This window comes from Sceloporus occidentalis, unplaced genomic scaffold (assembly GCF_023333645.1).
Source record: "Sceloporus occidentalis isolate IW3139 unplaced genomic scaffold, rSceOcc1.0.p SCAF_5, whole genome shotgun sequence".
Classification (NCBI taxonomy): Eukaryota; Metazoa; Chordata; class Lepidosauria; order Squamata; family Phrynosomatidae; genus Sceloporus; species Sceloporus occidentalis.
In genome coordinates, this window is record NW_028316985.1 from 46167079 (window position 1) to 46184692 (window position 17614).

General features: G+C 38.6%; 1 protein-coding gene across 2 annotated transcripts in view; it reads left to right on the plus strand.

The window, feature by feature from the left end:
- POC1B (POC1 centriolar protein B) overlaps positions 1-16906 on the plus strand; it is a 28753-nt gene extending 11847 nt beyond the window's left edge. For both annotated transcript variants that reach the window (XM_089526794.1, XM_089526793.1), the window contains exons 10-12: positions 2960-3046; positions 15085-15270; positions 16723-16906. In XM_089526794.1, the coding sequence (XP_089382920.1) occupies positions 2960-3046; positions 15085-15270; positions 16723-16821 (372 nt within the window). In that variant the 3' untranslated portion in view covers positions 16822-16906. The remainder of the gene's footprint in view (positions 1-2959; positions 3047-15084; positions 15271-16722) is intronic.
- The last annotated feature ends 708 nt before the right edge of the window (positions 16907-17614 follow it).

Here is a 17614-nt window from a genome sequence, read left to right on the forward strand (position 1 = left end):
ACGAGAGAACATAAATATTTAGTATTTGAAAACAAAAGAACAGAAATTATCTCTTAAACTGGCCAAAGCTGTAACATAGTAGTTTTCAGGGAAACTTAACAGTCAGGGCTGGACAAATAATTTGTTCATTTGTTTAATGTATCTTGAGTTGTCTGCATAAAAGATCTGTGTGTCAGGGAAAGTTTGGAGGACAATGATGGCCCATAGGGTGGGTGGATGGGTGTGTTCTGTATATCCTGTCTTTTTTCCAAGACCGCAGCTCTAGGTGGAGTAAAGAACAAGTCTAAATAAAATCACAATATAGTCTAATACTGAAACACAACTGACTTGAAAATAATTTGAATACAAGATCAATTAAAATAATAAAAATAATAATAGTACTAAATAAAAATAATTAAAAAATAATTGACTTGAAAGTTTAGAAACACATCAGTTAAAATAATCAAAATATAAATATAACATGAAACACCTTAATGCATGTTAACATTGTGTTGTTGTGCATGATACTGTGTTCAAAATATATTGTAGCTATGCTTGCTTTTAGTAAATCAGTGTTCGTTTTAATATTCCTACCTTGCACTAGATGGCACTACAATTTAATAATTTTAATTATGGTGGAAACCAGCCTAGTATGAAATAGGATTTTCAATTGAGTACCTTTTTAAATATTGAAAATGTCACTTACATAGTTTTAATCTATGTACAGTAATTCCTCCATATCCACAGATTCTTTATCCATCAATTCAACCATCCACGGCTTGAAAATATTCCCCCTCAAAAAATGTCAAAAAGCAAACCTTGATTTTGCCATTTTATATAAAGGACACATTACACCATTGTATATAATGGGACTTAAGCATCCATGGATTTTGATAGCCATGACAGGTCCTGGAACCAAACCCAAGCAGATATCAAGAGCCCACTGTATGTAGTTGCAGACTTGTTTGGCTACATATATGACTCATTAGAAAAGACCATGCTGGGGAAGGTGGAGGGTAGTAGAAAGAGAGGAAGATAGGAAGGTAGATAGAGTCAGGGAGACCACCAGCTTGAGCCTATAGGGCCTGAGCAGACAGGTAGAGAATAGGGAGACTTGGAGATACCTTATTCACAGGGTCGCATCACATCAGTCAAAGTCAACTTGAAGGCAGCTAACAACAAAACAAAGTACAGTGGGTCCTTCCCTTTCGCAGGAGATCCATTCCAAACCCACCCACCCCGCATTTGGGGAATTCTGTGTATGCTCGAGCTTAATGGGGCTTGTGCGGCGCACACACCATTACCCCTACTGGGGCACACAGAGGCTTCTTCCACTGCAGCTTTCAGCATATGCCGAAAGCCGTGTATATCTAAGATTTTTACTTTTTGAGTGCAGTTCCAGACATTGTAAATGTTAACATTTGGAGAGGGGCACAGTACAATTTCTAGAATTCCCTGCACAGAGAAAAGGACCAGAAAATAGGACCCAAAACACCTCAACATCAGGAGGAACTTCCTGACAATTAGAGCTGTTCAACAGTGGAAGACATTCCCTTGGAGAGTGATTGAGTCTCCTTCTTTGGAGGGCTTTAAACAGAGGCTGGATGGGGATGCTTTGATTGAGAGTTCCTGCATGGCAGGGGGTTTGACCGGATGGCCCTTGGGGTCTTTTCCAATTCTAGGATTATATATATGTGTGTGTGTGTGTGTGTGTGTGTGTGTATGTATGTATATGTATATCGTGCCCGTGTATGATGCGGGTGCACTGTATATGGTTTTCAGTCTGGTATGGGCAATAGATATGGAGATGGACCAGAATAAGGAGTGATCTTGCAGCAATAATTAGAAAGAATAACTAAAAAATGAATGCTACAATTTTATAAAATACTTTTAAATATAGCCACAGGGAAGAGAGTGAAAACACTTTGGATCAGGAGTTTCTGAAGAGGAAAACAGTTTTGGAGCTTCAGCTTATGCTGAAAGCCAGAGCCCTTCTCTGAAAGGGGATGTAAGGGAACATTCATTCTCTGTGGCAGTTATTCAACAGCTTCAGATTTCCCCTTTTGCCTCAATTCATGTTGTTATTTGTTAAAGCCCTCCGTGGAACACATACCTGCTGAGATTTATTTAGGACATCGTGCTTACAGTCTTATCCATAAAAGAAGATAAAACAGATAGAATGGAGCATGGACCTTCAGGGTAGAATATGGCCCTAGATACAGAATTTATTGCAGATATTCAAACATTTATTCACCAAGTTTTTAAAGACATCAGTGGAGAAAGGGGACATAATGAATGCCATGATGTTGTCTATGGTTATTTGACATTTAGATACATTTATATCATTTTATATCTTCCTTTGTTATATTTTCTAGCTACTTTCTACCAGATGTCTTCCTAAATATTTCTTCAATTAATAATTTAGACATGCTTCATGGCAATTTGTTTCTGCTCTAGATACAGTACGTAGTCTTCCACTCTTTCATGCACTTCATTGAGCATCATTCAGCATATTATTTCTGGTACTCTTAAGAACCGACTCTTCCCAGCTGATCCGCTTGTGTATAAAACATCCCTACATAACTATCGGTGCAAAATCCAGATATTATTTGCAGTGCGTCATTCACATGGCAATGATTTCTGGATTTTGTGCCCTCATGGTGAGAATTCTACAGTTAGTACTTGGCATTTATGCTTAAAGCTTTAAACATATTTTCAAAGCTCAGTTTGTCAGAGAACATAACTGCAAAATAATGGCTGCCTGTATATGTTCTGGAGAAGCTGATTGCCATATCATAACTCAAATCGTATGGACAAAGTTGGAGAGCAAATATGTGTATTCAATGTTAATAAATGGATAAGAAATCATTTTCTTATACTGTAGATTTAATATAGAAGGATATATTATGTTGCCCCATGTAGTTTTTGAAAATTCAATTCTCTGTCCATTTTTCATATTCTCAAATCTGATTTTCAACAGATAAATCCCAGTTATGATGTAACAGACATGCAAACTTTTGACCCGCCTGTCATAGATATTAGCTCTTCATTTTCTGCAGTATCTCCGGTAAGTTTTCCAGGGGCATGTGCTAAATTGTATATATAACATGGATTCAGATAGATTAAAATTTATGTATGCAAGTTAGGATTCTGTTGGCCTGTACATTTCACAGACGTTGTGCATGACAGAGTATTCCTTTAATTGCAACCAAATTAGAAATGACTTCTGTGTTTAGAGTTGGGTATCACATTGTGCCAAACGTTTATCCCCTTATTTTATTTGGATGGTTTTCTTCCTCCATTTTTGGCACAGATTTTGCTTCTCATTAATCTTCAAATGTTAAAAGCATCCCATTTGCAAACTCTGTAGAAGTCATTGTGGGGCAGGATAAGCGTGTACTACGTGTCAGATTTTTAAATACTGATGAGTCAACTTTAGAAAAAGTAATTGTGGTCTCTTTCACTACATGTTTATAATTTATATATAAAATATGAATACGGTATGTGAAAATTGTCTATATTCAACCTTTGGGTTCATATGGAAACATCAAAATAATTTTTGAATGAGTGCATCTGTTCAAATATTTTATGTAAAGATAGTAGTAATTTCCCTTTCTGTTCTGCAAGAATAGACCTAACTAGCTCATGCTTCCAAAGCCTTATTTAGTGCTCGATACACTTAGGATCCCATATTGTGTTGTTTTCTGAGTGCTAGAGCCTGTTGTGAGTCAGTTCAGGGTGCCTTCACTGGTTACTACTACAATTCAGGAGCTAGTTTCCCATGGTGTAGTCACATACTAGTGAGGTATCATATGAAAGCTTGACACTGTACTGGTGTGGCTAATTGTTCTAGTTGTCCTAGGAAGACCCATTGAATTAGCCCTTCCAGTGCTGGGTTTTAACATTATTGCTGCAGTATTGGATGAAGCCACAAAGAAGGGGATCCCATACTGTCATGAAAAACATAGTGTCAAAAGTTAATCGTTTTTAATGAGTTTTTGGGCTATGTGGTCATGTTCTGGAAGAGATTATTCCTGATGTTTCGCCAGCATCTGTGGCTGGCATCTTCAGAGAAGATGGCTGAAGATGCTAGCCACAGATGCTGCCGAAACATTGGGAATAAACTCTTCCAGTGCACAGCCACATAACCCGAAAAACCCACAAAAAACTATGGATGCTGGCCATGAAAGCCTTCCATTTCACACGGTGTCAAAAATTTCAGACATAAGTCTCTAGTAATCAAGGTATTTTGGGCTAACATGTATCCACGCTGTATATTTTTGGATAGTTTGGAATTACTTTAACCACTCATTATGGAACCATTAATATTCACTTTTGAATTAAAAATGTACCAACATCCCATTTGCAGACTGTCTTATTCTTCAAAGACATCTTTGGCTTGTAATTGAGAAATACCTTGAAAAGAATTATAGAACAGGTCTTTAGCTCTTTATGTAACAAAAGACATCAGAAGTCCTGCACCTTAAATAAGATAAATATATTTTATGAGGGTTTCCCTTACGTTTCTAGGAAACCTTTCTTCTGTGACTCACTGCTCAATTAATTTATGGATATAGCAGATCTGAGTGCTTCTTAATTAGTCTTTTCTTACAATAGCTTATAATTATATAAGACAGAAGTACAGAGCTAGATACTAAATGGTACTTTATTTTCTAATATTTCTGCTTTTCATGTTTGATATATATATGTGTGTGTGTGTGTGTGTGTGTGTGTGTGTGTATGTGTGTGTGTGTTTTGTGAGAATTTCTTAGGAACATCTTGCATACCATCATTGCCCAATTTACTTGATTTAGAATGCAATTATGTGATGTACAAAACTAGAAAACAAGCAGTAAGAAAGTACTACATATTGAGCAGTTAGACAAATTTTGATTTCTTTTTCCTCTTAAAGTATGCAAAGGCTTATATGCCTACTATCCAGTCTGTATCTGTCCTTTCTTACACTGACTACTTTGTATAGTTAAACGCAAAACAACTCCTACTTTTTCAGATGGTGGTAGCTGTAACTGATTTTATAACCTGTAAAAGTACTCCAGAGAAGCCAGAGCTAAAGCTATTGCTAGTCATTCTGGTCAAATAAAGTATAACTAGGAATTACTCCATTTTTCTGGGTGAGGCTCCAGAATTTTTCTGTGTTGCTATAAGTAGTGAGGGTTTGCTTGACAATCTGTGTTAAAGTAACAACCTGTCATAGTGTCAGTTAACTGCTCGTGTAGTGTTCTAACTCCAGCACATTATGCAAACAGAGATCATGAAGCTGCATTCAAAAAGAATTAATAATGCATACCAATGTGTTCATTAATAATCTTTGCTGAAGACTTTGTATGGAATAAAAAATCCTCGGGACACAACAAAATCCAGAAACCACAAAACACTGATAGCTTTATTGGACCAATGAAAAAACACAAAATACCTCATGCAAGCTTTGAAGCTCCACTGGGTTCATCAGGCAAAGATGTTAAAAATCATACAGGAGAAGGAGAGTGATGGTGTTAAAATCACAGGCCTACATTTTGTCTCAAATGTTACCTCTGCTGTCAGTTAAGATAATAGTATCAATACAGACAGAGGCCACCTCCTTTCTTGGCCATGTGGTGACAGAGACAAAGGGCAATAAAAAAACGGGGGGAAAGTCTATTAGCAACAGAAGAGTATCTGAGATGCTATCTCTGTCCTGTGCAGGTTAGGATGCCCCTTTTTTAGGCAGAGAACATTTCATTTCTTAAGAAGTCTTTGTGCTGTTACATCTGGAAAAGCTTTAGGTGCTGTATAGGTAAAACCTGCCAAAACTTGTATAGGTAGAACTAGACTATCTTAATTGCTTCATAGGCAAAGAGTTTTAATATCTTTGCCTGATAAAGCCAATGAAGCTTCAGAAGTTTTCATGATGTATTTTGTGCTTTTTAGTTGGCTTTTACTGTTGTGTGAGTTTTGTATTTTGTTGTATTTTGCGGCATGGCCAACCTGGCTACATACAATGAATATGTTGCATTGGGACACAGACACTTCAGCGTTTTCTCCATTGTAATGTCATGAAATATTTTTCTTGTGAACTGTGACCTCATGTCTTCATCACCAGTTGTCCCCCCTCCATCATCTTTCTGTTGTGCCCCCATATTTCTGGGAATCTAACTTGCTGCCAATGTCTCACAGCTGATTCTGAGACATTTACAAAATGCCTCACAGCCATCAGCCCACACATCCACTAACAACTGGTTCCTTCCTCTTCATGTGGAAAAGCCACACTGAGAGCTGCACCCTGAGGAATGCAGAGACAGGAGCAAGGCTTTCACACAGGAAATTACTGCTCTCACAGGCTTAGAGAGTGCTTCTGTCACTTGGACTGTCTGCCCATAATGAGCTTCCTGCTGACCTACAAGATGATTTACTACTGATCTAAATGCCTTTGCCAGTCTGTAAGCGTAACGGCAGCTAATGAAGCAGGAGATCAGCAGTTCTGTAAATCTGTAACTGCCCTGTTCTAAACTTGAATGTGGTAAGGACATGCTTACTGGTTTGAGCTTTTTTCATTCCCTCAAATAACAACTGTTGTGCTTCACAGTGGAAAATTGTATTGCAAATCACAGAGCCATTTATAAACAATTTTACTTTTGCACAAATGTAAGTGTAGCATTGTAGTGTAAACATTTTTAAAAAGCACTTAAGGGCTATAGCATCGTCAGCTGACATCAGGAAAGAGAAGGCTGAAGTCTTCCATCCACCATTTTGGCTTGTTACTCATTGCAGTTAAAGGAGCTCACAAACAAGCATTGGATTGTGACCTGAAATTGGAGGATTGTCTTTGGTCCAATTTTATAGTTAGCTATACAGTCGGCCCTCCGTTCCGGACCCCCCTCCCCATGAAAACGGAAACTCACATATATTCAAGCCTCATAGGTTTGAATGGGGCATGACTTGCGAGTGCCCCGCAGGGGCACACTCCATTGAGGATAACAGAGGTCGCCCCTCCGTGAATAATAAAAAATGTGGATTTCAAGTCCGTGAGAAAGAAGGGATGACTGTATTTGGAAAATGTAAGAACTAAGTGATAGTAGCATAATATAATATCATGGGGGGACGGGGGGGGGATTTTGCATTTGCAGGATAGCTATGTGTCTGTCCTTCCTTCTTTTTTAACAATCTAGATATATATGCAGTCTTGTGCAAGGGAAATTCATAGCCTCCAAAGAATGAAGTAAATTAGTAGGGGAGCACCATTTCTTTTAGACTATACAGTGAACCTACATGCAGAGAACAGTGCCCTCCCGTTAAAACCCTCTGGTTTTCTTGTACATGAGACGAGTAGGCTTTTCTGAGATGAGGCACTACATTTTTAAAGCACATGTAGGACAGCATTCTCTGACCTGGTTGCCCTCTAAGACTACAGGTTAGTTTTAGACACAACGTCTGTAGCTCTGCCCATTGTCCATGATGTCTCAGTTGAAGAATTGTAATCCAAAACATAGGGAATACGTTAGATTAGGAAAAGTTGGGCTCTTCTTCTTGCCTTACTGGTTTGCCTATCTCAGACTGTTTTTATTCTGTCTGCACTGTAGGAATAATAAGGCCAGTATAATACAAAGAGTTGTTAATAGTTTTGCAGGATATGAACACTCAAAATGTTAAAGAAGGTTATTACTAATCTTATGAGTGGGCCCTACCACAAGATGGTGTCATCTATTCTGAACACTAAACAGAAATGTTCCTGTTCGGAGTTCCAGCCAGGCAATTCCTCAGGAGATGGAATGATTTTCACCCCTATAGCCCCCATTGGACCACCTCAATGCACATGATGTGGCCAGAAATGACATGATTTCACTTTGGGTTTGTTCTTAGAATCATAGAATAGAAACAAAGAGTCATAGAGTTGGAAGAGACTACAAGGGTCGTCCAGTCCAACCCCCTGCCATGCAGGAACTCTCAAAGCATCCCAGACAGATGGCCATCCAGCCTCTGTTTAAAGACCTCCAAGGAAGGAGACTCCACTAGACTCCGAAGAAGAGTGTTCCACTGTCGGACAGCCCTTACTGTCAGGAAGTTCCTCCTAATACTGAGGTGGAATCTCCTTTCCTGGAGATTGCATCCATTGTTCTGGGTCTTGTTCTCTGGAGCAGCAGAAAACAAGCCTCCTCCCTCCTCAATATGACATCCCTTCAAATATTTAAACAAGACTATCATATCACCTCTTAACCTTCTCTTCTCCAGGCTAAACATCCCCAGCTCCCTGAATCTTTCCTATTAGGCCATGGTTTCTAGACCCATCACCATTTTAGTCACCCTCCTTTGGACACACTCTAGTTTCTCCACATCCTTTTTGAATTGTGTTGCCCAGAATTGAACACAGTATTCCAGGTGGGGCCTGACCAGAGCAGAATATAGTGGCACTATTACTTCCCTTGATCTAGACACTATACTTCTATTGATGCAGCCTAAAATCGCATTGGCCTTGTTAGCTGCCGCCTTGCACTGTTGACTCATGTTCAATGTGTGTTCTATTTGGTCTCCCAGATCCCTTTCACACATAGTTTTGTTCAGCCAGGTGTCCCCCATCCTATATCTGTGCATTTCATTTTTCTGCCCTTAGCGCAGTAGCTTACATTTCTCCCTGTTAAAGTTCATTTTGTTAGCTTTGGCCCAGCTTTCTAGTCTATTCAGGTCATTTTGGATTTTGATCCTGTGTTAGCTATTCCTCCTAATTTGGTGTCATCTGCAAATTTGACAAGTATGCCCCCACTTCTGTCATCCAAGTCATTGATAAAGATGTTGAATAGCACTGGGCCCAGGACATAACCCTGTGGGACCCCACTGGTCACCTCTCTCAGAATGAACAGGAGCCATTATTGAGCATCCTTTGAGGGTTTTTTTTTAAGTCTTGCCAACTTGGGTTTTTGTTTTGTTTTTGATGTTTTGCAGCAGTTTTAACCCATTTGGGGCAGTTTGGGGTGAAAAATCACCCAAATGATTTTAAAAATTAAGGTCTGGAGAAATTGGAAGGATTTTGGGACTGCATGTTGGCTCTCCAGGTCACATTTTAAACACCTGCCTTTAGCGATTATAACAAGGCTTCTTAAACCTAGGATCCATAATCTATGGAAGTCTATCGAGGGGTTCTGGGATCTGCAATTGGGTACAAAAATATTGTTTTAATTTTTCTTCAAGTTCCTTGATGTCATTTTGAATATTTTCCTCTCATGCTGAATTTTAAGGTAAAATGTAGTCTTTTCAGGTGTTTGTTGTATATATTCATTCCAAACTACTTTATGTGAATAATATGTAAGGTTCTGCATATATATGTTACAGGATATATTTTTTTTGCTGGAGTGAGAGAGGCATAGCTACAGATTCACTGCATACTATTATAAAGCTGGTAGTGGTACAAGTTGATACCAATGCAGCTGACAAAGTTTTCCAGGAGACTTTCTCACATATCAGGCATCAAACCCCTATGAGAATACATTTGACTTTATTCAAAGCATTAGGTGAATACAAGTCTGATTAGCTGGGAGGAAAGATTTGTTGCTTCTTGAACCCTTTGTCCTGTTCTATCAGCAGCAGTTAACATTATCCTTAAGAGGCTTTCAAGTACATTTAAAGTTTGGATAGGTTTCTAATTAATATGTTATGGGACTATTTCTTTGATCTTACTGTTCGCAGGTGGTTTAGCACATGGCTCTGATTTCTGTGTTCCAATGAATAGTAGCCAATTCATAAGGTGTATCCTTTGATAAAATGGCTGGTTCAGGATGGGTAACTCTGCAGAACCCTGCTATGTGAGCCCATAGTCCATTTTGGCACGTAGAAACAGTTGGGGGGTTCTTTGGATGCTGTTTATTGCATTTTAAAAGCATGACTGTTGGAATATGGCTTGTAGAGAGATCTTGTAGCATCTTTGAGACTAACTGAAAGAAAGAAGTTGGCAACATGAGCTTTTGTAGAAGTAGACTGAAGTCTGCGAAAGCTCATGCTATCAAATTCTTTCTTTCAGTTAATCATAAAGGTGTTACAAGATGTCTCTACATACTGATTCTATAGAGTAACACTAATTCTATATCTTAGAATATAGCTTGATATGAAGAGAGTTTATACTAGGTGCCCACTTTTTTGGGATTATTATGTTATTCAAAAACATGTATAAAAATCTTTCATTTGGTTTGCAATTTGTGTAGAATTTACAGTAAAGTGATTTTTTAAAAATCTGAGCAAGGAAGAAGTTCAAGCAGTCACAAGTGATTCCCAGAGCTTGGAGTGACTTCAAAACTTCTTAGTTCACCACTGTTGCAAACTGAGAATCCAGACAACAAAGATAGCATATTCATATGTGTGAATGATGTTCCAGACATGAAGGAGTGGGGATTAGGAAAAGTAGCTGTATTCCCCCCCCCCCCCCCATGCTTCAAAGGCAAGGAAGACAGGAAGCTAGTGGGTTGGAGAGGGAGGTGGGATGAGGCTGTAAAGTTAGATTGGGAAAAATTGGCTTTTGCTGGAGCTGCAGTCCAGTTAGAAGCTAGAAAACACTGCATCATCATTAAGAGGCTTTGCTGTGAGCTCTTCCTCGGGCTATGTACACATATGGTCTGAAAAAACTAGCTGCAAATTAAATCTGGCTCATTTTTATTTTGATTGTAAATAGTGTGAATGTTTTGGTGTTTTGAAGTTATTTGTCCTTCTCGTTTTAAGAGCTTCCTGCTGCAGCTGTTTACAGGGACACGGAAGACCAGCCTTTATTACATTTCTTTACCTCTCTCTGTAGAATTCTTATTGTTATTTTTGGCACCTTGGGTTTGCCTAAGAATATTGGTAGTTTTTGAAGGTACTTGTATATGCTTCTTCCTGAAAGGTTTCTATTTTGAGTTGGCTTCCTAGCTGGGAATTTCTCACCTTGGGGAGCCCAGAGCTTTTGATGACTTTAGTCTCTGGTGGAGTACCAGATTTATTTTGCTGATAGGTGAAAAATGAACCATATTCAATTTGAATGCTTAAGTGTAAAATAAGTATACTTGAGCTTCAACCAATATATCCATGTTGCCTTAAGGAACACACAATTCTTTACTGTTTCTGTATGAGCTTTCACAGAATTGTTCTAATGCCTCACACAGAGCCTATCCTAACATAGAAGACATGCAGAGAATGGCCAGCTCTAGCTTCCATCTAAGCACCAGCAGTCCCCTGTGTGCATCTTAAGGGGCTAGATGTTGTTGTTTGGGGTTGAAAAACAGTGCCCAAAGCCTCCCTGAAACCTATTTGGAGTAGTAAATACCACACTTGTGGGGCTTCCCAAACAAATGCCCATATTTTGCCCTCAACCCAGTTTATCTGTTTTAAAGACCACAGGACCACTTTGTGCATGGCTCAGCGGCTTATGCAGTGTAATGTCACCGTTGTGCTAAATTTAACACAGCTGTCATGCTTAGCAAATAAATAAATAAAGCTGTCATAGCTAAGCACAGCTGCAAAAGCAATAACTGAGGAACTGCGTTTATTCTCTCCCTCCCCTCCTCCCGCCTCAAATCCTGCACATGTTATAATAAAACCAAGTCACTGGGAGATTTCACACACACACACACACACACCTGCCTTGTTCTGAAATGACCTAGTGCCCTCTAAAAGCTTGGACAGCTTTAGGTTAATTTAGTCAAAATAATAAAATGAGTGATGAAAATTTCAATTTCATGATTGAGGGAGAGGGTAATCCTTTTAGGCGTGTTGCTTGTAGGTTGTGAAGGGGAGGCTCTGTATGGCCACAGATTCACAACCTATTCCTAGGGCTTAATTTGTCAATGCAGACTTCCATAGTCGCACAGCGTTTCCCTGAGAAACTACCAGGGACTGTTTATCTTGCTCCTCTCATTGAAGAATTAGAGTGGATACATATGTACCAGCTTTAAATACTCCATAGATTATTCAGTTGTGTTGAAATCAATGCATGCTACAGACCCTGGTCCTCTCCCACCCCTTCCAAAGCAGTGCAGACATTTCCCAGGCATTGCAGGTGTAATGTTCTGCAAATTGTGGTTTTCTGTACAACACAATTCATATGGTATAGTGCTAGCAAAGGAAATCTTAAGCCTGTTCAGGTTTAGGTGGTTAAAATGGAACATAGTATGATTTGTTGTTGTTTTACATGCCTTCAGGTCAATTACCAACTTCTGCTGACTATCCTAGCATTTTCTTGGCAATAATTCTTCAGAGGAGGTTTGCCATTGCTTTCCTTTTAGGTTGAGAGAATATGACTTGCCCTAGCCCACCCAGATTGTTTCCATGCCTGATCAGACCTCCATCTCCAGCACTCAAACAAACAAACAAACAAACAAACAAACAAACAAACAAAACAAACAGCTTCATTTATATACTGCTTCATACCGAGCTAGCAGTGTCTAAGCGGTTTAAAACTGTAAGCTAATTGCCCCCAACAATCTGAGTATTCATTTTAACGACCGCAGAAGGATGCAAGCCTGAGTCAAGCATTGAGCCCCTTTGCTGGTATTGAACTCATAACCTTATGGTTTTGAGTGAGTGTCTGCAATACAGGCATTTAACCACTGTGCCACCAGGGCTCCTCCAAACAACTAAGCCATGATGACTCTCTTAACGTAATAGCAAGATACCTAAAGTAAAAATAATATTTTATTCTTCTGTTTTGTTTACAAACTGCAATGGTCAGGAGCATTTTGTGATTCTGGCATTGCTGATTCTCTCGATTCAACTCATTTTATGATTGTAATTGTCAATTGTGTGAATAGTAGTTCTTAATTGAAAACTTGGACTTGTCGTTTAGAAACAGAACTATTTGGTATTATGGCCCATTCTAGGATAACATTGTTAAAAATTTAATGTCAGTACTAGTCTCTACAAGCTTATTAGGGTGAACTGCACTAAGTCTTGCTGCCATACAAGTTACAGTAATAGCATGTGCATCATAACTGTTCTTTTTTATAACCTATGTTCTTCTTAACTGGTACATTCAAGTTATAGAGACAGCATGTAGTGGTTTGAGCATTAGGCTATGGCTCTGGAAACCAGGGATTTAATCCTCACTTGGCCATGGAAACCCACTGGGTCTTAACCTCGGGGGGGGGGGGGGGCAAAGGCAACACACACACCTCAAACAAATTATTTCAAGAAAACCATGTGGTACATTCCCCTGAGGGTTGTCATAAATCGGAAATTATTTGCAGGCACACAACAACAGCAGACATTCAGGTTGTACATGTCCCTTGAAGGAAAGGACATGCCTTCTCATTTTTAGTGGTATATCAGTAAGATAAATGATTATGAGAGCCCTTAACTCTTTAGAAAGAGTAACACCAAATGGCTATTGATTGGCATTGTATTCCTTTTACTTGCATGAATTCAAAGTGCATTAAACTAGCAAACCTAAATACAATTTTTGTTACCCTGTTCTACAAACAACAATATCTTAGTGTAGTCCTGTACAAGTCTACCGAGAAGTAAGCATCAGTGAATTCAGTTGGGCTTAATCCAAAGTAAACATGGCAACTCTTCTTCTTAACAAATATGCTTAATGAAAATAGCATTGTGTTTCTTTTCTACAACTTTGTGTACTACAAAGTGGCACAAGAAAGTTCTACATATGTAGTCAAAGTGGGAGCCTGCTGCCCTATTTTTGAAGTGCCTGCCTCACCAACGTCATGATTCATTTAGAAGGCCTATCTTCAAATCCTTATTTGTCATGAGATCATTCTGGCATTTCACAGGAAGCTGTCAAATATGTTTTATGTGTGAGAAGGCCGGCCAAAGATTAAAGGGAGATGGTTTTTGAGTTGTATCATATAGCATGAACTTTCTCCAGAACTAGTGTATTTTCAGGCAAAATTAAAATGATTGGGTCTAGAAAAGGAAGTGCTTTATTCTTAAATGTAATAGCATTTTATTTTAAGTATATAGCTGGTCTACATGGAAGAGTGTCCAAATAAGGCCCTACAACAACATAGCAAACCTTTTAACACATTCAGAAAGAGTGACGCCTATTCACTTTAACTAGGCCTTCCTGTTTTAACTAATTAGTTGCAGACTACGTATGACATCCCTATTCCTATGAAACAGATTCTGGGATATGTCATCATTCTTATCCATACATTTATGGCGTGTATGATTTTTGTGCTTAGCTTTATATGTGTTTAAGTAAATGCAGCTCAGTATATCTGAAGAACTTAGCCTATGTTAATGGCAGGCAAATATTTTTGTTTCCTGGAAATTCCATAGTATACAACATGGTACTTTGAACTCGAGATATTTTTGTCTTCTTTTTTGTTTATTTGGGGGCCTTCTTTCTAGTGCAGCATCACCAGGGAGAATGCATTTTATGTTTTTCATATTGTTCAGTAACTCGTTTGATAACCTGCATGCCATTTCCCCCTTGTTACAGAACATCCCAAAACTGTTCATTTCGAATCAGAAGGTGTAAGCCTATCCCATCTTAAGCCTCAGCTTGCTTATTATATTGACTTGGAACCACTTTAAATGCCCCATTTGTGTGCTGCCTACCAAAATGGCTTCCATATGACAATGATCTTATCAGGCAAATGTAAGCAACTTGTGACTCTCCAGAGTGTGGAATACAGTTCCTCCCACCCCACCCCCAATGCCTGGCCATTAGCCATGCTAGTTGGGTCTGATAGCAACTTAAATGCAACAACATCTGGAGAGCATTCAGATTGCCTGCCCCTCAGGAAGGGGCTATAACATGTCAAATCATAGCAAGATCCAAAGAGCAATTTAAGATGAATCTAAATTTGTTGTCTTAGAAATCTGATACACTCAAACTAGCTGTATAGATCCAAGCTCATATGTACTTGCTCAGTCATGTAGTTTTTGCATCAGTTACCATGAGGAACATTAATCTTATTCAGGCCATAAAATCTTAATACATGTAAGAGGAAGAAAGTATAGGATTTGGATCAGTCATCTAAATTTTTGTAAAACTGGGTGTAGAAGTGCCAATGCAATAATTGTTGATTTTATGCTTATTTTCTTAACAAGGGAGAATGTGATATTCCTAGCTATCAAATCTGACATGTTTACAGCTTATCATATGTATATTCTCTGCTTTCTCTTTAAATGAAGACAAAGGTTCAGCAGCATCCTTGTGCTCTATCCTCTCCAACAGTATCAAAAAGGAATTTGGAGGGTGAAAAACAAATATTGCACACTATGGAGGAGCCAGGCACTACGGAGGAAGCCATAGGCATTTCGCCAGTTCTGACTAATGCCTTGGAACACATTGTTGAACAACTTGACGTTTTAACACTTGTGAGTTCCCAACACCATCACATCTTCTGGATTACCATGTTTCCCTTTATTAAACAGCTTTCATTTTTCTGGATGAAATTCTAACAAACAAACCAGAGGGTGGGGTGGGGGTGGGTTTAAAAGAATGGCCTCCCTGTGTGGGAAGAGTGTGTCCAAACACTGGGCTTCTATCCCAGACTGGAAATCCCCTCTTCAGCCTTTATTTACTTACTTACATACTGTTATAGGATTTATACCCTACCCTTCAAAAAATGTTCACAGGGCAGCTTACATGGTATCTGTTCATAGGTTCACACACTAGCCAGATGCAGACTTCTGTCTCTGCTCAACTCTTCAGCTGTAATAAACAGATAATAAAGATGTAACAATTACCAAGATAATGTTCATAAAGTAGGGTTTTAACCAGTCAAAATCAACATGCCAAACATCTTTAAAGATATATTTTTGAGATTCTGAAGAAAGCTACTATAAGAATATTTAATGAAATCTGATACAGTTTATTGTTAGGGGAAAAAATTATTTTCATTACTAAGGTAGCACTAGAGCATTGCTCCATTTCTGATTGTGTCTGTGGAACCCCAGAACATGCTTTATTCAGTGTAGTTACATTCAGAAAGATCTGCTTGCAACTTCTTAGTAATTTTTTTCTTCTGAAATCATGTTTAAGATACTCCATATTATAGCTGAGAATATATTTCAGAAGTGATACAATTGAAGTGCTGAGCTCCAAAACAATTTCAGAAATAGATGATATTCATCCATATCATATAGTTCTTTCAGCTCACTATATACACATGCTGGGGTCTTAAGAGCTCCCTGTGCATCAGCAGAAAGCACTTCCAAGTGTGCCTAGGGGCAGGAGAGACTCCCTCCTCAGCTGCAGCCTCCATGCCACAATACATGTTTCTCCTACACCTGTTCAGGGACTGCAGCTGTTCAGGAGGAAGTTGGGGGAGCTGAAAAATCGTGGCATGTGTGCAGTACATCTCACATGGTTCTTTGGATCCCAGCTTATGAAAGGGGATTTCTCAACACTTTCATTTCCACAGCTATCTGTCCTAAGTAAAGTAGTTACTTAGAGGATTTATTTTTATTTTTCATAACAACTAATATATAAATACATGTTCCAGTGGTGCCATATGGGAATTCTCTGCCAGAGCAATTATTTAGGACTAGACTTGAATGCTCTTCTTTAGCACTGTATTTTGATGCTGAAACTATTATATGTAATACTTACACATCAAAAGCACAGGCATAAATATCCAGATTGATGGCATATAAAGAGAGATTCTTTCCAAAAGTAATGTCTTCATAACACTTCTGTTGGTTAGTGAGACTTTTCTAAGGGTTGGAATATTAGAACCAAAACCTTTTGCTTTCTGCAGTTATCTGCAAATAAATAATTGCATATTTCAGTGTCACTAATAAACACTTGTTTTCCTTTTGTAACAGACTGTCTCAATCTTGGAGCAGCGCTTAACTTTAACTGAAGATAAACTGAAAGAATGCTTAGAGAACCAAGAGAAGCTGTTATTTTCTGTTCATCACTGAGAATAACCAATATGAATCTTGATAGACACTTTTTAATATGTTTTCAGGGAAGTAATGGATGGCAGTCATAAAATAAAGCAAAGAAAAAGTGTCTGTAAGAAATTTACTGAAAATCATTGATAACATTTGAACATATATATTTTTATTTTATTAAATATATTTTGCTTTTTTTTAACATACTGTCTACCTATCTGTGTTCTAATATTGAACATGTGAGGCACAGTCCCAGCCTCTCCAATGAATTGGTATAATTCTGGACCTGTAGAGTTACCCCATTCCTGCCTCATGTGCAGTGATGTTTATATTAGAATAAAAAAGAAAGAAAGAATATTTACAAATATTTGAACAAACATAAAAGGTGTTTCTCAAGTGTTGGAAAACTTCAACAAGGCGAAACCTATGAGACAGGGATCTTTCATGTACAGGACTTAGAGCCCTATAACATGACAGCAGTGGCTTTCTCCTTGCCTCTCCACATGCCGTTGTAGCACTTCCAGTCCAGAGGGAGATGGGTCATAAAAAGATGCCTTTTGCCAAATGAATCTTTCCACCATTAGAAAAGATATGTTTTTAAGACCATTTCCTTTGGGAAGAGAACAGAAATGCTTTGATGGCATGCAGAAAGGCATGGAGAATGGCGCTTCTGACTTCCCTGTGTGTCAACTTTCTTTTGTCATGAAATAAAGCTATTAGGCCTGGTACAGATGGGCCCTTTGTGGTGCGCCCATGACGTGCTAGGGTTGCTTGAGGGTGGGGTGTGCACACGCCCTGTAACTCTAGCATGTGATGGGAG